Source organism: Podarcis gaigeae (assembly GCF_964106915.1).
Source record: "Podarcis gaigeae genome assembly, chromosome: Z".
NCBI classification, from domain to species: Eukaryota; Metazoa; Chordata; class Lepidosauria; order Squamata; family Lacertidae; genus Podarcis; species Podarcis gaigeae.
The window spans coordinates 40,191,992-40,211,246 of record NC_139691.1 but is presented as its reverse complement, the minus strand read 5'-3'; the positions used below and the strand labels follow the sequence as shown (position 1 = coordinate 40,211,246).

Here is a 19,255-nt window from a genome sequence, read left to right as displayed (position 1 = left end):
AAAGAGGAAATGAATCAACCCTGATATATTTTTTTACTGAAACAGTGGGCAGATACTAAAATTAACCATATTTTCAGACATCCTACCACCTGCTTGAAAGGAACACAAAGGAAAACAACACCCAGTAGTGCACAAGAACATAAGAACATAAGAACAGGCCTGCAAGATCAGGCCAAAGTCCACCTTCCTGAGTGCTATCTACAGCTGCTAGCGTTCCCATATGTCCCTCTTTTTCCAGGACATGTCCTCTTTTTCATGAGTATGTAAAATGAGAGTCATCATAGCGATCCACAGATGAAAGTAGAAGTCGGCAAATGTGTCCTCTTTTTTTTTGCTCTTCAAAATATGGCAACCCATAACACTACAATACCACTAAGCACTATAATACCACTTTAAACAGCCATGGCTTCCTCCAAAGAATTCTGGGATCTGTAGTTTGCTAAGGGTGCTGGGAGACCCTGCTATTTCCCACACAGAGCTACAACTCCCACAATTCACTGGGAAAAGGAACTGATTGTTAAACCACTTTGGGAAGTGTAGATCTGGGATGGGAACAGGGTTCTAATAATTCTCAGCACCCTCTGCAGTTACTTGCAATTATTTGTGATTTGGCTAAGAGGAGCACACTTCCAATAAGACATATCTATACATCTTCTCTTCCTCCACTCTTAACTTCTTTTTCTATCACTTTGTTTGGGCTTTTTATTGCAAATTACAGCATCCCTAATGGCTAATATGAGGAAAAGCCTCTGCAGCACCCTTCAGCCAAGCACGAGATGAGTGCAATAGTACCCTCCTCATTGGTGCTCCCCAGCAACAGATACCTCTGATACTGGAGTACTCTTGTGGGATACTCTTATGTTATAGCAGAACAAAAGTGGCACAGAAACAACAAGGCAATAGAATATTTGTAGTTTGAAAAATGTGAGAGAGGCAGCCTGATATAACTAGCATGTTTAGCTCTAGTTAGTGAATGAAGGAGTAAAGACTGTTGTTCCTAGTGACCAGGTCACTTCCGCTGACTTCCTAACACAAAGAAAAGTTGGATTCTGCATCTCAATGCAAACTGATAGGAGTCTGTAGAACTTTGCATTTTATCTTGATATTATAACTACTTCACATAACTTATTTTGATTCTGCTAGTCATAGCAAGGGGCAAGCTGCTATAGCAGGCACTGACTTCACCCCCAAATGCTAGGGATGTTAAACCTGTAGCTGAATGAGGTGGTAAAATAGGCTATACCACTTCAGAGTGTGTGTGTGTGTGTGTGTGTGTGTGTGTGTGTCACATTTTGAAATGCTTTCCCCCCTACAATGAAAACAAAAACACACCATGCAAACAGAAAACCAGCAGAGCAAACTGGGCTGGGCTATCACCTTTTTCCCTGGTGTGTTAGGTTTAGGATTTTTTATAAAAATTGTAAGGTTATTTATTTTTTTAAAAAAAGAAGGTAAGTCTAAAAATCGGCACCTCCTCATCTGAAGCCTGAAATGGAACACCCCATGCTGCCAACCAGGGGCACCGACTTGGGCCCCAGGTTATGGATGGCCAGCACACTGATGTGACTTCATGACATCATGTTGAAATGTGATGTCATGACGCCCCGCGACCTCAGAACCTGACTTCCGGTGGCACCGCAAGCCAGGTTCCGAGACCTCACTAGGCGTTGGACAGCATCTCCGAGGTCTCGGGTGTGACTTCCTCTGCTCGGCAAAGCACCGAAGTTGCATCAGGGGGCCTGCAGTGGGTGCTGAGCACCCACAACCAAATTTTTGTGCGTGCTCGGGCCCCGCTAGAGATGGCGCCCCTGCTGCCAACAACTCATTTTATTGCATGCGTAGGCCAGGTCTCATGAGGTCCTCTGGACTCCCCACTGAGCAATGCCCACATGCTTTCAGGCATGTTCATTGGCATGAGGACTAGTGTCTGGCTTTTTAAAAGCAAAGCTGAGAATACCAAGAAACTGGATTCTGCATGCAAATCCTTTATTTTGTGCTTTCCCACAGCTCTTTCTGGCGTGCCAGTATGCAGCCCTGCTCACAAGCGTGGTGGACGTGGCAACACAATCACATATCCAGTCGGCTGGTACTCACTATGTGCCTGGCAGCAAACACACCATCCACAATGGCACAGCAGAAGGCAGCGATGACGCCAAAGCTGATGAACACGATTGAAGCAACCAGCTGTGGGAAAAGAGAAATCTACATGGAGTCATCTGCTTCTATATTAAAAAAAACATGCAAGGTTTTGCCCTATCCCCGATTATATTTTCTGGAGTTGCTGATTTATTGATATGCTGGCTGACAACTGCCCGTTCCTTTTTTAAGCAGGTTTGTATAGTTTAATAACCCAGATCAATCTGCTAAGAGGAGCGAATGGTTAGATTTCTGCTGCCTGAAATATCCTTTAAAATATTAATGTTTGGATATAAATGACAAGAAAATCACAGAATTTTTTTTATATAAAAAAATAACATACCACAATACACCTATGCATAACACTCTCCCTCTCAATAAATAATTAATAAACATTCAATGTGTACACAATTTCTTATTTTCATGAAAAAGCTATTGCTATTATTTAATATTATCATACAAAAATAGATTACAGTAATAAGTAACTACATTTTGACCTAGTGAACAGGAAAGGAGAAACTTTGGCCCTCCAAGTATTGCTAAACTACAACTCCCATCAACCCTACCAAGTCTGGCCATGATGGGAGTTGTACTTCAACAACATGAGCAGGGCCAGAGAGTTCCCCACACCTACTCTAGAGGTCAGTTTCTAACACTGTTCGTCCTTCTTTAGTTGTTGTTTTTTTAAAAGACATATACTCCCTTCTACAAGATTCTCAAGTCTTGTTTTATATCTTTGGCTCACGAGTCCCAAAGCCATAGTTTTCTTGATCAATCATCACTGCAGCTTGCATCACTGCAGAGCTTTCTCAGTAAATCAGTTGGTTTTTTTTTTAAAAAAAAGGTTTCCATGAGTCCTTGCTCTATGTAATACCTACAAATAATGGAAGCTCCCTTCAGCTCAATGCTACAGCAATTGCCAAGGCATGTGTGCAAAATGCTACTTTCCCAAGTTTTGGGAGGGTTAGGACTGGAAATATCGTCCCAAGTCTGTGGTTGGCAAAAGGAAAGAGCCAGTGTCTTGAGCTGATGACAGAAGACAGAGGAATGGAATTCTGAAAGCACAACTTGGAATGCAAGATGGAACGGAATGACCAAGATTAGCTGATCCCTGCATGACTCCTGCAGCCTGGGCAACCGGCCACTGAGGAAGACTACTGGGGCAGCATCCCCTGGGGCTGCCAGGCCACTGCTGTTCCACCTGACTACTTCCTGATTACCTGCCCCAAGGTACTTGCATTATTACATAGAACTACTGCTTCTCCATCACAACGGGTGATTTATACAGTTTAAGAGAAGAGCTGTGGGTCAGGAAAATGGGGGGAGAAGGGAAGGAAAGCAAGCCGATTCAAGATACTGGCTGTTTCACAATGTTATTATAAGCGAAATAGTTATATAGTGGAGCTCCAGGAGTCAGTTCTGGGAAGAGAAGGGGCCTAGAAGTGACCGTTTATTTGATTATTTTGTCATAACAGCAGAGATCGGATTCTAAAAGCTGCTTATGCCAATGAAAACCCCAGCAGAGATATATACAACCACTGGGGTTACACAGATGTCTATCTTTTTATGTATGGCGGCCTCTTCAGGCCTGTGGCAGTTGATGACATAGTCTGGATTCTAGACCCCTCCCTATAGAGCAGTGGTGAGGGACCTATGGCCTTCCGAGATGCTGCTGGACTCCATCAACCCCAGCCAGCATGGCCAATGATCAGGGATGATGGGAGCTGCGGCTCAACATCTGGAGGGCTAGAGTTTCCCCCAACGTGGCTGCAGGGAGAGGGATTTGCAGGTGGACTCGGGGTTGGCCTGGCTGATCTTGAGGTTGTTAACCCACAGAAGCAGATGGGAGGGCCCTGCTGAACCACTTTCCCCTGAGGTGCAGCCTGATGGAACTGCTGCCAACGGAGGCAATGGGAAACTGATAGCTCTGACTTGGTCCGAGTTGAGTTGATGGGGTAACCACCTGGCTAGGGGTCTGGCTATACTCTCTGCTTCTCATACCCATCCATCTGGGGAAAGGTGGTAGCCTTGTTTAAGGGTTACTTCCAGAGGCAGGAGTGACATACCTTTTGGGGTCCGCAGGCACCTTGGCAAACAACAGTGAAGCACACAGCTCAATCTGTTGGCAACCTCTGGCTTGAGGCAATGCTGAGCTTTTTAGGAGAAGGGTTGCTTCTGCTTCATTGCTTTTGCTGTCTTTTATTATCAGCTGTTGATTTTTATTGCTATACATTGTATTTCTAATACTTGCAAGTCACCCAGGAAATATTTATTGAGGGGAGGATATAAACCATTTAATAAATAAATACTTTGGTCTAGGACATGCTTTGCAAGCAAAAGAATAGCTAGGTCTCATTCCCAATACCTCCAGTTGAAAGGGTCAGGTTAATAGGTGGTTACCTCTTCAGACCCTGTAGAGCTGCTGCTAGTCAGAGCAGACATTATCAAGGTAGATGGGGATCAGAGGTCTAAGGTAGCTTCCAATGCGCATTAGGTGAATCCATGTATCTCAGTGACGGAGTACACCCTTTGCACTCAGAGAGTCCTGGGTTCAGTTACTGGTACCACCTGGTAGGGTTGGGAAGGACCCTGGACCAGGCGAACTGCTGCCAGTCAGTGTGAGGAATATTGAGCCAACATGACAGTTAACTTAAAATGACAGTAACTCTACAACTGTTAAAAAACTTACCATTTGCCTTTTATTTTCTATCAAATTTGATCCAATAATTCCAAGAAATGACCCAAAGCCAAGCTGAAAGGCAAGGTTTTAAAAAATGTTTTAGATCTTTTAGAAGTCATCCATTTTAACCATTTAGCACAGATGCAGAATTAGAAACCAGGGTTGGGGGGGGGGAGGGCACACACCACATATTCAGTCAGAAGCCTTAAAAATCTGAGGATTTTTTTTTAAAAAAAAAACCAGAATCACCAAAATATTGCAACAGTATTCCTGATTTTTACCAGTGGAAGTAAATCACGTAATAAAGAGGAGCTTTTAGAAATTAGGCAAAATGCATGCAAAAATCATTTTTAATGCAGGTTGACGGCAATAATGCAGCAATGGTCTTACAAATGCTTGACATAACTGGAGTAGCCAGCTGAGGCAGACTTCCAATTGAGTCAAGGACTTCTTATTCATACATCTCTTATGATACCTGCTTAATAAATGTAGCTGGCAGGCACCACCAATCTCAGAGCCATCAGATGGATCTGGCAGTAGCATAAAAACTATCCCACCACTGGCAGAATTTTTGGCCTTTTTTCTGCACCAAAGCAACAGCTATTGCTACCCGTGATGCTGCTTCCACAGGAGGATGAGAACAGCTTTAATCAATCAGCCCAGCTACACAAGCTGTTGTTTACTGGGAACCCAGAAAGACAGGCATGCCAGGTATCCAGGTGCTTGCCTCAAACAGCTCTTCTGATTCTCAACTTTGACCTCTGGGTGCAAGAGTAGGAAAGGATGAGGTTGTAAAGAAGAGGAGGATTCTGCAGACCTCTTTGCAGAAACTAATATGATCATAACATGGGTTCATCCCGTTCTATCCTCTCATCAAGCAATAACTTGCATGCATAAATGTGCAATCACTAGTTGATTGTCACAGGGTTTTCATACCAGCCAAGGAAGAAACGCTTCCTCGCTGAAACAGTTCACATGTCTCGATGAGCATAAACACATGACGTATGTGCACATGTAAACCAACCTGCTGCCACTGACTATGTGCTGATTAGTAAACACCACTGCTACTTGAGAATTAAAACTTCAGGGTGGCCAAGATCCCTGTAGACAGGTGCAACCTTCCACTCAGTGAGTAGTGCATGAGGTGTCTTAGTGCAAGTTGCTTATTCACCCCAATTGTGATGGGCTGCCTTGCCTTGTCGTCCTCTATATAGTTAGTGATTATGGATGGGGGCGGGGAGAAGAATTCAATGTAGCACTAAGTTCAAGTCCATTAGTGGTGCACTAGTTGCGCGAGCATAATATTTGACACATGATATGGTGCAGCAAGCCAGCATGGTTCTCATGGCTGATCACAGAATAGACTGCTGTTGCCCCAGTACATCCTGTTGCATAACAAGCTTCTGCTAGCAAAACTATTGAATAGGACATCATGTTATGCAACCATTATTCTCACCCTTGTACTAGCACATCATCCTTGATCAGAGAACACTGAATCTAGATATGGATTCCATCTGCCTGTGCATCTAATTACCCATAACCTGGGTCATTTGCCGGTCACAGTGGTTGCTTAGTGAGCTGTCCATCCACCAGAGCGTATAAGTGCCAAAATGCTCTTAATGGAATAAATTAGCAAAAAGCCCATGATGGATGACAGAGGGGACATGATTGAAGGAGTGAAGCGTTATTAAGGGCAGGGTAACCTGTGTCAAGGGGTGGTTTTATTTTTCTCTGTTGCAAATGTTCTCAAATGCGGCACCTCACTTCCCCAACAGTAGCAGATGTGGCAGGGAGGAAAATGAGATGTACTTGTATACTAAGTTTACTCCTAGTGGTTCCAGCTGCAGGGGTCGGGAGTCAATCAACTGAGAATGAAGTTGCTTCTATTGGCGCACAACTCCTTCCAGCGTTATGTTGCCCAATCATGCTAGGATGTGACAGAATGGTGGCTCACTATGGCAGGAGTGGAGAATCTGTTGTCCTCCAGATGTGGCTGTCATCTCTAAGCACTGAGCTCCTGTCATCCCTAAGCACTGGGCAGGATGACTAGGGCTGATGGGAGTTGCAAGTCCAGCAACATCTGGGATGTCACAGGTTCCTCTTCCCAGCTGTAAGCTGTGGAAGTGTTATAGTACAGACATACCTCATGTTATGTTTGCTTCAGGTTGCGTCCCGCATGACCCGGAAATACCGGAAAGGGTTACTTCCGGGTTTCACCGCTCACGCATGCACAGACGTGCAAAATGACATCATACTCATTTGCAGAAGCAGAGAATCTTGACCCGTGCGTGCGCAGACGCGGGTTGCATTTTTTTCAGGTTGCGAACGGGCCTCCGGAATGGATCCCGTTCGCAACCAGAGGTACCACTGTACATAAAAGATCCTTAAAACTGGGTGGGATAACTTCCAGATCTGTTTCTATGATTTTATTAAACATTGGCAGGAAGTAACAGTGGACTTTAGAGTACTAACAGATAATATTATAAAGGAATTAAACAAGGTGTTGTGTAATACAGCTGTTTAACACAGGGGTCAGGAATCTGTAGTTCTCCAAGCCTCAGCTGGAATGCCTCATGGTTAGCATTGAGGGAAGCAACATCTGAAAGGCCACAGAGTTCCTATCCTTGATTTAATGCATCAGTTTATTCAGTAGAGTACTAATTACATTAGGGGCTGGTTCATATGCATGGTTAGCATGGGAACGAGACCTAAGGAGGCAGCAAAAGCACAGATACTCACATATGGCGCCTCCTGAGAACCTCTTTGAGCATTCATCTTTATTTGCATGCAGAATGCTTACATGGTGGTTAGACCAAGGGCACCTCCAGACTAGTGTTTCACCTCCAGTCACCCATGAATGCATTTTGCAACATGTCAATTATCGTGTACTGGTGATGGATTCTGAGTGGACCTCCCCAACATCATTGTGCTTTGGTAGTTCTTTGATGCTTCCCCAACATGACCACATTACTGCCATGTGGAGGGGCACGCCTGCGCAACAGAAACGGGACAAAGGAGCATTTCTGGTATGAAAAATTACAGGACTTCAGCAGGAAGCCACAGTTCATGCACCAGTTGAAACTGAAACTTTTGCAGGTGCAAATGGGATGATGTGTAACTGCCTCAGCACCTTCATGAGCCCAAATCATCATGAATGCTCAATAAACAGAATGTCTGGAAGGGCCCTATAATGGTCTTTACTTACCAGTCATTCCAATTTGTTTGTGGGACAAATTATGATTATTGTTATAATTATAATTATTGTTTTAAGACAATGGGCATTCATCCTGACTTCCTTGTGGGGTGTTTACACATCTTCCCACTAGTCATTTGTTCATCCCACACTTTTAAATGCATTTCCTCATCGCTTTCCAAATGACAAAAATGTTATGTTTTTATTTTTAAGTGGGTTTCTTGTGCTAGGTTGACAGAGTGCCTTAACCCATTTTAAGTGTGCCAACCTAAAGTTCTGATGTCACTACCAGGCTACAAAATCAGCTTACACTCTCTCTGAAATGCCAATTCATATATACCGGTACATGTACCTTGCAGCATTAGGCTTGCATGTGTGAACAAGACATTAGAGGTTTACATGCCAGGGAGATAACATAACAAAGCGCAAATGGTCTGCTAATGGAAACAATTACACATTTAACTGTGAGAAATAAGGCAATGCATGTGTGAACCAACCCAAAGTGTGCTAAGCTAAGAAACACTTGCTAGCTTGATGGTTTCTTTCTGCAACCTAGAGATCAGAGTGGAAATGTCCACAGTCTTGTACCGTGTACTGACATTTTGAATCATTCCAGCTGAAATGAGAGTATTTGCTGCACAGCGCACCTACATTATCCTGCAGCCAAGATTGCATGGACTGACATTTAAGGGGCCAGAGTAGTAGATATTCTGACTCTGCCCTTTTGACGGGATCACTTTCCAACATTCTGATGAGAAAAATGAGAGCAGAAAGTGTTTCAATATTATAAGAGCAGAATGAAGATCCCTTCTGAAAAGGGTTGGTGTATTCTACCCAGAAGAGATACAGAAAAGATATAGAGCAGGGGTAGGACATAGCAAAGATCCAACTATCTTAAGCATGCACTGGGCAAATCCAACATTGGCTTTCTGAGTTCTCATATGTACTAAGCTATCTCAGGACACTTTGCATTCTGAGCCAGCTCGCTAAAAACAAATCCAGATGGCAGAGATGGGCTACAAAATCAGCAGATATAAGTTCAGCAGCAAGGCATTCTGTGACATGCATAGAGACATGCATAGTACAGGACATGCAACATCAAAGGCAAACACGGACAAACAGTTCAGCATAGAGATTTAACACCAGAACCAGAAATTTTTGCAGCACCCCACACCACACAAATCCCACATGTTTTCATGGGATTGGTTCACATGTTCAGCTGTAAAGCACCAAGGTCATTGTACTTAAGGGCTGAGCAATGGAGGCTGGTTCATGCATGGATGTACCAGGCCACTGTCTTGTGTCCTCAGTGTGACATCAGAGGAATAGCTCACACATAACAGCAGCAGATTTAAGACTTGTTTGTGGGGCACTTGTAGCATGTGAAGGGGAGCTGAATGCCTCCAAATGGGTGCTGGCCTGCCAGTTAGCTATAGCCAAATGCAGCTTCCAGCTACGTTTCCTCCAAGTGATTGGAACCATCTATGTAGCCTCCATTATTTTATGTACCTCATTAAGTGAGATGGGGCATAAATATGGCAGATGAGCCTGCAGCAGTTAATTATGAATCACACCTTGGTGCGATTGTAGACACGGGTTTAGAGGCATTTCTGCATTTTCTTGCTTCAGAAGACTGGCCAGTAGCCCCGGGTGAACTTTCCTCTGCATTGATGTTGCAGTTTTGGAAGGAGTTGAGCATGCAATCACTGCACATCTGAAACCCACAGCACAGGCACATAGAGGCTTTTTCCATGGTGGTCCCTTTTTGATCTACTGGTGTCGATCTACTCACCACCAATGGAAGTCATTGGGAGACTAGCAGAAATACCCAGTTCTCACCATTAGTTCCAGGTATGAGCATAACACTAGTTCACACTTGCATGTGTGGTGTGGCACTAGGCTGCAGGTGTGAGCCCTCAGTTAAACAGCCACAGAGACAACTTTCATATGAAGTTGAGTGAAACACATTGGCAATGGAGGTGGGTCACATGTTTGGTGGATCAAGAACTAAGTGACAGACCATGGACTTGTTCAGGGGCACATGTTTCTCACTGGATAACCAAGGGGACCTTTGCATACATAAGTGAGCCACCACAAGCCTAACACCACAGACAGAACATCCATATCACTTCACTCCCAACACTACCCAGCGGAGTGAGGTCAGACATTCAGCTACCAGCCAACAAGTGAACAGCAATCTGTAGAGCAGAGATAGACCCTCCAGATGTTACTGAATTCTCATTGTCACTGAACACTGACCTTGTTGGCTAGGGATGACAGAAGCTGGAGCCCCACAACATCTGGAGGGCCACAGCTCCTTCACTCCCCTTATCAGGGGTAGATACTCATGTGTGAACCAGTCCCAAATGATTTGCCACTGAATGTGACTCCATATGGAAGCCATTGGCTCAAGGGTGTTATGCCCACACATGCAAGTAATTGTGTTGCAGTCACCCAGTGATAAACATGTATGTGTGGACCAGGCCCCCACCCCCATATTTTAAGGCAGAAGTAAGGAACTCGTGACCCTCCATAGAAGGTTGGACTTTGAGGCCACCAGCTCCATCCAGCATGGCCAATGGTGAGGAAGGATGGAAGCTGCATTCCAACAAAATCTGGAAAGTCTCAAGGAAACAAAACATTCAATGACGGCAGAAAGCAAATGATCAGAGATTAACACTTAAGACATTCTAATCAATTTGGAAGGTTTGTGGGGACTTGGGCGGGAGCAACACAGCTTCTTGACCTACCTAGGAGTTCTATACTTACAATAACCCCTGGGTAATAACCTCCAACAGTCACATTTTGCGTTCTTGTCGTGGCAGCAAGACCAACCGTAAGAATTAACAGAGACACAATGAGAAGAGTCACCGTTACGTAGAGGGAATTTCTTTTTCTTCTATTGAAAGACCCTAAAACACACACATATATACATATGCAAAAAATGTGCTAATTCCATCAGCGTTGAGTAGCAAAGCATACCCTCTCCCCATATGCATCATTCAATTTCAGTTCTCTTGGTGGTATCATGAGATACCATATCAAGAACATAGGAAGCTGCCTTAGACCAGGCCAGGCTATTGGTCCACCTGTCTAGCCCAGGGGTGGGGAAATGTTTTGGCCACCTGTCATTCATCTGACATCACAATGTTGTTGGGTGACTGGCAGGTGGGTGGTCCTGCCCACCTGTCAAAGATGACCTGTGTGGGTGGGAGGCAATATTGTCCAAGGAGGATTGAACTACATTCTAATGCAGCCTTCCAATCTTCTCCATCTGGACCTCAAGACTCTTCCCAGCACATGCCTTCTCCCTGGGCCACACATCTCACTGGCTACACACCTGCTTGGAAGGTGTCCTTGAAGTGTTTGCCTGGATGGAGAATGGATAGATGAGTGGGTACAGAAACCACTGGCTTCTTTGTGGCTATACAAAGCTAAAAGCCACATCTGTTGCCCCTCCCACCTTTTTGCCTCTGGCCCTGCCCAGTACTGGCATGTGGCCCCAGAATGTTGTCCATGAGGGCAATGTTTTATTGGACATATTGTTCCCAGGGTATTACAACAGGAGAAGCAGGAAGCTCTTAATTCCCAGAAGAGAGAATCCCCCATTCGCATAATATGTTTAAAACACTATGATTCCACTTTAAACAGTCATGACTTTCCCCCAAAGAATTTTGGGAGCTGTGGTTTGATAAGCGTGCTGAGAGCTATTTCTCCCAGTCCCAATTCCCAGAGTTCCTTATGAAGAGGGATTGATTGTTAAAAGCACTCTGGGAAATTATAGTGCCAGGAGGGGATTCGGGGCCTCCTAACAACTTCCAGCACCTTTAGCAAACTACAGTATACCCAGGATTCTTTGTGGGAAGCTATTACTGGCTAAAAGTGGTACTACAGAGTTTTAAACTGAAATATATTCAGAGTCGAGTAGTAATTTCATGCTCTTTATTTTAGCTCATAGGAACAGTGATTAAATCCCCCCCCCCCGCCCCGCCTCAGGCTTTATATACATTATTTACACAATGAGAACTGTCTGATTGGTTGATTATGTTTACCTCCTGGAGCCTGATTGGGCGGCTGCTGCAGGCCAATCAGTGGTTGCATCCTAGTATCCTACCGGCCTAATAGGCTGATAAACTTCCTCCTGGGGTCTGATTGGGCTGCTCCTGCAAGCCAATCAGGTTGTTGCATTCTAGGATCCTACCTGCCTATTCTTCTAGGATCTAAGCTTAGTACATAACATAGATGTTGTTGTGATTGTAGCCTAAGTCATTGCACAAACAGAATTACTTTTGCTCAGGGAACAGTGTGCCCCTTCTTCCTCTTCCACCCACATCACCCCATCCCCTGATTTGCCCTGGGTTATCCCAACCCCCTAGAAAAGATTTGGGAACCGTGCAAAGTTGGTAAAGTTCTGTAGTGCGAGCAGAAGTTCTGCTTGCACTGTGACTCAGATAAGATTCAACCCTATAGAAATATATAAAAGGCTGGCACACTTGCAAATCCTCACCAAGGCAGTTCCAAGAGTTGAACTAAGGACGCAAGTTATGGCCCTAATCCGATTCCAGCACAAAAACAAACAAATCTCGAATCACCTTCCTGACATCAATAGCTTCTCAAGGACACTTTGCAAAATACCAGGAGCAATGGTACGTGCTCAGTTTTCAGCAAGCCAGCCTAGTTTATAACCCACCAAACTAATTAATCCATCAGACAGGGCAGGTTAATCATTATTTTTTAAATAAATAAATAAACAAACCCAATTTCAAAAAAGAAAATTCTGTTAGGCATCTTTTTAAAATACCCTGGTTTAAAAAACAAAATCTGAATTTAACAACAACAAAAGTTAATGTCTGCACTTAAGGTCTGTTAAAACTGAATCTGTGGCCCTCTGTGAAATAAACCAAGTTAAAAGTCTGTTGAATGTACCGGGCAAAAACTAGAATAAAAGCTGACTTTTGCAGTGGTGTGATTCATGCAGAACATTTTGAAATGGAAGAATCCCACTGCCCTAAACTCAAGGCAATTTAGTTTAGCATTTAGTAAACTATTTTTTTAAGGATGCCATGTTAATCTTACATGCTGTATACAGTATATATATTTTTTCAAGTTATTGAAATAATCATAACTTAGCTGAAAAGAAATATTTGATTAGGCAAAAGAATTCAATAAAGCACCACCACAGTGTGGCTTAAATGTTACATCCAAACCAATTTGAGGCTTAACTTGGAAATTATTTTTATTCTGATATCTATAATCATTTTAAGACAGGACAACCCAAAACCTTACACTTCCTGTTCATCATGAGGTGCTGAGAAGTGGTATACTGATTTTTAGAATGCCTGAAGAGCTGTGTGCATGAATATTATTTATTCCATTCCATGTATTAATTGCTTCCTACAAAATACCTCAAAGCGATTTAACAATGAGAACACCAACAGTGGGGGGTGGGGGGGAGAGAACAATTACACATATAAAAACAATATCAAAACCAACAAAGAGCCAACTGGGATAAAAATTATCTGAAGAAGTGTGCATGCACACGAAAGCTCATACCAAGAACTGACTTAGTTGGTCTTTAAGGTGCTACTGGAAGGAATTTTTTTTGTTTGGGATAAAAAGTGTTCAGTTAAAAGTCTTGTTGGAAAAGGAAGGTCTTTAAAAGCTGCCAAAAAGACAATAGAGATGACACCTGTCTGATGAGCAACAGGATGGGGAATTCCAAAGAGTTTGTGTGCTTTCTAGAGAAAGTCACCTTAAAAAGTAAATAACCACTCTGATATTAGATCTGTCAAGATGTAGTGTATCTACTCTAGTTGACCAATTTGACCTGCACTGCATTTTTCACTGGCAGCATTCAGATGATCAAATCTCAGCCAGGATATGGACATGCTCCATGTGTCTACACACAGATGCGCTGCTCTTCCCTTTGTGCAAGCAAGGAACCATTATGTCCATGGTCTTCCAAATGAGCGGGAATATGAAACCATGGTATAACATCAGCACCCATCTCTTGGCTTGCTTGTTTTAGTGTTATTTATTTATTAGAATTTGTAGGGTACTTGGTTGTAAACAGAGCCTCTAAGCAGTTTACAAAAAAATAAATAAAACAAGCATTAAAATTATCAATAGAATACAGTTTTTTTTTTAAAAAAAACAAAAACAGGAACTGAAAAAATCCCAAATATAATTAAAACCAACAATAAGCTAAAAACAGGTTAAAGCACATTTCCTTTTACATGTCTGGACAGGCTTGACCACAGAAAAATGTTTTTAGCAGGCACCAAGAAGAGTACAGCAAAGGTACTAGCCTAATGTCCTTAAGCAGGGAGTTCCAAAGTGTAGACACTGCTCCACTAAAAGACTGGTTTTTTGTTTTTTACAAGGGTGGAATTAATATTATGTGGCACCTGTAAACAGAGCCAGTTCCACAGATTGATGCAATTGAGTAGGCACATACAGGGTAAGGTGATTTCTGCAGTAAACAGGCCCCAAGCTGTTAAGGGCTTTATATAATAATATTAATACTTTGAATTTGGCCTGGTAACAAATGTGCAGCAACTAGCACAGGTCTTTAAGCAGAGGTGTTACATACTGACAAGGTCTCAGTAACCCAGCTGCTGCATTCTGCAGTAATGGCAGTTTCCAGATCAAACACCATTGTTTGCAAGCCATTAACTAAGAGGCTCATTCCTGTCTCGGCTTATTAAGCAGAGATCTGATTGTCTGCCCACAGCCATTATGTTACTTATTAATTTTATGAAGCACTTGATTCTGAGAACTCTCTTTGGAAAAATACAGCAGCAGAAAATGTTCCATCCCACATTGCTGGGCGTTTGAAGTCAAACGACTCTAAATATGACACAATAAGTCATGTATATTGCATTGATTGTTTGCAGACTATGAATATTTAATCCGTCAGCAAAAGAACGGGGCCATTTACATCCCATTTTCTGCAGAGAGTAGGTGTTGTCCAGTAATCACCAACTCTTACCTTTAGAAAATTCTGTTCTGGGAGTGTTTGGTGTTTACAGGGGAGCATCTAGGGAAGTCAAGTCAGGGCAGGTAAAGCCCAGTCCGGTTAAGCAGGTCAAATCACAACAGACAAGATCACATCAAGCAGCTAAAGTCTAGCCACAAGCAAGCACTCTTTGCATAGATAGCGCAGAAAAACAGGACCTTGGTTAGCTCCAAGTGTTAAGTAATGATTCCTTCTTCAAAAGCAGCTTGAAGAGTCATCCAGGCAGGAAGCTATTCTCAAAGGAAGGGTTATGCAGGTTGCTAATGTGGCTTACTCTGCCTCTCTAGAGCAGCTGCCTAGGTTCTTTAAATGTTATCATGCTATTTTCCTTTCTTTGACTTCTGCAAAGCTGGGGAAGTGGAGCAAGGGACTCATCCTGTGAGTCTGCAAATGGGCTGCGTATCCTCCAGCTGGGAGCGCCCCAAGAAGGGTTGCTGATAATTTAACTTGAGAGAGACCTCCATTGAACACTGCAAGGTCCCAGGATTAGGGGTTACGGCATTAAATGCCGCAAATATAAATAAACGTGGGACTTCCTTCAGAGAAAACATATTGGCTGTGAGTCCTGGAAGACCTGCTCCCTGCCTTACAGGCTTTTTCTACCTGGCCTGGGAGGGCAGGGCCCTGACTGACTCCAGTTACAAAAGCTGAGGCTGCTGAACAGACTCTTGTGTTGGGGTGTAGTTTGCTGGAGGATTGTTGCTCGTAGTTTTTATATCTTGTTGTGATTTATGTGGAAATTGTTCTGTTTGTTTGTGTATCTTCATTTATTTATTTTTTATTAACTTTGCATACTGCCCTTCATCTGTAGAACTCAAGGCAACTCACAGCATAAAAATACAAGATAAAAACACAAAACACATAATAAAAAAACTGTAACAAGAAACTGAAACTTCCCTCCCCCATGCTGTCCACAAACCCCTTAAAAGGGGGCATAAGATATTAATCAGCCCAAAGGCTTGTTTAGGAACGTTTTTGCCTGGCACCTAAAGGTGTATAATGAAGGTGCCAGGCGAACTTCCCTGGGGAAAGCATTCCACAAACTACTGCAGAAAAGTTCTTGTGTTGGCACACTCTGGACCTCTCATGGAGGAGGCACACAAAGAAGGGCCTCAGGGAATGATTGCAGGAATTGAACTGGTTCATATGGGGAAAGGGCATCCTTGAAGTAGTGCGGTCCTGAGCCGTTTAAGGCTTTGTAGTTAAAAAACAGTGCTGTGAATTGGACCCAGAAACACTGCTGTTGGGCCAGAATTGGTATAATATGCTCAAACCGACCTGTGCCAGTCAGCAACCTGCCTGCAGAATTCTGCACCAGCTCAAGTTTCAGAGGCAGCCCTACGTATAAGACACTGCAGTATTTTAAATGTTTTATTCATTGTTTATGACTGCTTTTATTATGTTGTAGTTACATATTGCTTTAATGTTGTAGGCTACCTTGAACATGGTTTGAATTGTGGAAAGGTAGCATACAAATAACATTAAGTAGGACTTTGCCATTGGTTTCCCAGGAAACGATCTTTCTTAGTGGCCTTGCATATGTACAACGAACCAAAATAGAGCTCCTTAATTTTATTGCTGTTCTCCTGCCTAATTTTTTTCTTTTGAAGTGCAAAAGCCTTGTGGGCTGTATCACAAGAGGTGTGGGATTATGATCTTTGGCAAAAGAAAGCCTGTATTCAGTCATAATCATCTTTAAAAGATCACATAACTTTGAAGTAGACATTTTGAAACTTCATTTAAATCTGCATTTTCCCTTAGTGATTTAAATAATGGCCCAAATCAACCCATCCCCCCACCAAAGGCTTGAGAAACAAGCATGCCAAGAAAGGCAAAAATAAGGGGAATTGTCAAGAACTTAGCGGGTGACTATATGTGACCAGCAGGCTGTATTCAGGTTGGCGAGTCACAAATTGTGCAGGTTAGCGTCACCTTCCTAAAATCCTGACTTCCCAACTCGGTGCAGGAAATCCAGAACAGACTCCCAATGGGTGGCCGTCCATTCTTGAAAAATCTCTTGTGAAGCACTGCCCACCACCCCCCTAGATCAGAGGTGGGGAAACTTTCTCATCCTGAGGGACATATTCCCTAACTATGTGAAGAGGGCAGTCCAGAGGAGGGCAGAGCCAGAGGCAAAACTGGACAGACCAAGTGCCCTGAATCTATACTCTAGCCTTCACCTGGGCAAACAAGAAACACGGTTCGAGTTCCAGGACACATTCCAGCCAGGCAAAAGTATTCTAGGAGGGTAAGCAAGGGGCATGTGGCCTGGGAGAAACCAGAGGGCCAGTCATCGGTCTGATGTTCGCCATCCCTGCTCTAGATAGATCATTTCGTAGTTGCTCTATCAAAAAGTTTCACCCAACACTCAACTAAAATGTACCCTACCACAACATTAGATCTAGCACTACCTTCTACATAAGAGAATAGGAAGCTGCCTTATATGTTCTCAGCCCTACTTGGATGTGCTGAGGATTGAACCTGGGGCTCTTCTGTGTGCAAAACAAATGCTCTGCCACTGAGATATATCACTTTCCCTCCAAGGCAGCAGAGAGAAGCAATCCTTTGCCCATTGAGGGACTCAAACCAGTGACCTCCTGAGTGTATTAATGGCTGGCCGGCCAAATTCACACCACAGAGGTCCTGTAGTTCATAAAGGCCCATCTCACTGGCATAATCCTCACAGAAGAGGATTAGAAAAATTCTTGGAGGCTAAGACTATCCATGGCTACTAGCCATGAGGGCTATGCTCTGCCTTCATGGTCAAATGAAGAAATGCTTCTTCAGCTCTGAAAATTGAAAGAGGGGAGAGTGCTCTTGTTCTCGGGTCCTGCAATTTGGCTCCTCATAGACATCTGGTTGGCCACTGTGAGAACAGGATGTTGGAGTAGGTGGGCTATTGGCCTGATCCAGCTGTCTCTCCTTATGTTCTTATGCTCCCAGCTAAGAAACCTAAATCACATTGCAAAGCACCAAATAATGAGGCATAAAGGTAAAGGTAAAGGTACCCCTGCCCGTACGGGCCAGTCTTGACAGACTCTGGGGTTGTGCGCCCATCTCACTTAAGAGGCCAGGGGCCAGCGCTGTCCGGAGACACTTCCGGGTCACGTGGCCAGCGTGACAAAGCTGCATCTGGAGAGCCAGAGCTGCACACGGAAACGCCGTTTACCTTCCCGCTGGTAAGCGGTCCCTATTTATCTACTTGCACCCGGGGGTGCTTTCGAACTGCTAGGTTGGCAGGCGCTGGGACCGAGCAACGGGAGCGCACCCCGCCGCAGGGATTCGAACCGCCGACCTTTCAATCGGCAAGTCCTAGGCGCTGAGGCTTTAACCCACAGCGCCACCTGCGTCCCCCAATAATGAGGCATACCCTCCCTCAAAGAATGGACTCAGGGTCCTAACCAGTTCTGCATCTTGAACCTGCTTCAAGGGGTCCTGCCCAGCATGTGCAACACACACATGCGCTGGTACAGGCTTCCAAGCTCACGTGAAAAGACTTTGCATTTCACATTTCACGCCCCCTCTCCTGTGGCATCTCTAAGTCTGAAGATTTACTCCTTTCTGATGTGACCACACCAGTTGTGCTATCAAGGCTAAGTACAGTACATTAAATGTGGGGAATGCTCTTGCTGATCTTTGAGAAAAGGGATATGAATTCACATTTGCAAGCAGCAAGTAGTGCCTCACATTCTCCAATAGGTAAAGGGACCTCTGACCATTAGATCCAGTCGTGGCCGACTCTAGGGTTGGGGTGCTCATCTCGCTTTATTGGCCGAGGGAGCCGGCATACAGCTTCCGGGTCATGTGGCCAGCATGACTAAGCCGCTTCTGGCGAACCAGAGCAGCGCACGGAAACACCATTTACCTTCCTGCCGGAGTGGTACCTATTTATCTACTTGCACTCTGACGTGCTTTCGAACTGCTAGGTTGGCAGGAGCAGGGACCGAGCAACGGGAGCTCACCCCATCGTAGGGATTCGAACCGCCGACCTTGTGATCAGTAAGCCCTAGGCTCTGTGGTTTAACCAACAGGGTGTGGCAAATAAGAAAACCCATGGCAAGGAAAAACCTCATTCAGTTAATTTGTTAAGAGAGGAGGAAGAACACAACCAGATTAGCAGCAAGTTAACTCTGAACAGCTGATTCGATTTGTTAATATCCAATATGACTTCTTTCTTTTCCTTCATTTTCTTTCTTTCTTTAAAAAACCCTTCTCTTCTGCAATACGT

The 19,255-nt window shown here is 43.9% G+C and overlaps 2 protein-coding genes across 3 annotated transcripts in view; one reads left to right on the top strand and one right to left on the bottom strand.

Annotated features, from left to right (window-relative positions):
- TMEM255A (transmembrane protein 255A) overlaps nucleotides 1-19,255 on the bottom strand; it is a 32,783-nt gene that overhangs the window by 11,304 nt on the left and 2,224 nt on the right. For both annotated transcript variants that reach the window (XR_014560319.1, XM_083723063.1), the window contains exons 2-4: nucleotides 10,779-10,921; nucleotides 4,826-4,888; nucleotides 2,095-2,184 (exon numbers count right to left, since the gene is read on the bottom strand). Coding sequence is in view for 1 of the 2 variants with exons in the window: in XM_083723063.1 (XP_083579189.1) it covers nucleotides 2,095-2,184; nucleotides 4,826-4,888; nucleotides 10,779-10,921 (296 nt within the window). In the remaining variant the exon portion in view is untranslated. The remainder of the gene's footprint in view (nucleotides 1-2,094; nucleotides 2,185-4,825; nucleotides 4,889-10,778; nucleotides 10,922-19,255) is intronic.
- ATP1B4 (ATPase Na+/K+ transporting family member beta 4) overlaps nucleotides 3,224-19,255 on the top strand; it is a 41,836-nt gene continuing 25,804 nt past the window's right edge. The window contains exon 1 of the mRNA XM_083723048.1: nucleotides 3,224-3,365. The gene's annotated coding sequence lies outside the window, so the exon portion shown is untranslated. The remainder of the gene's footprint in view (nucleotides 3,366-19,255) is intronic.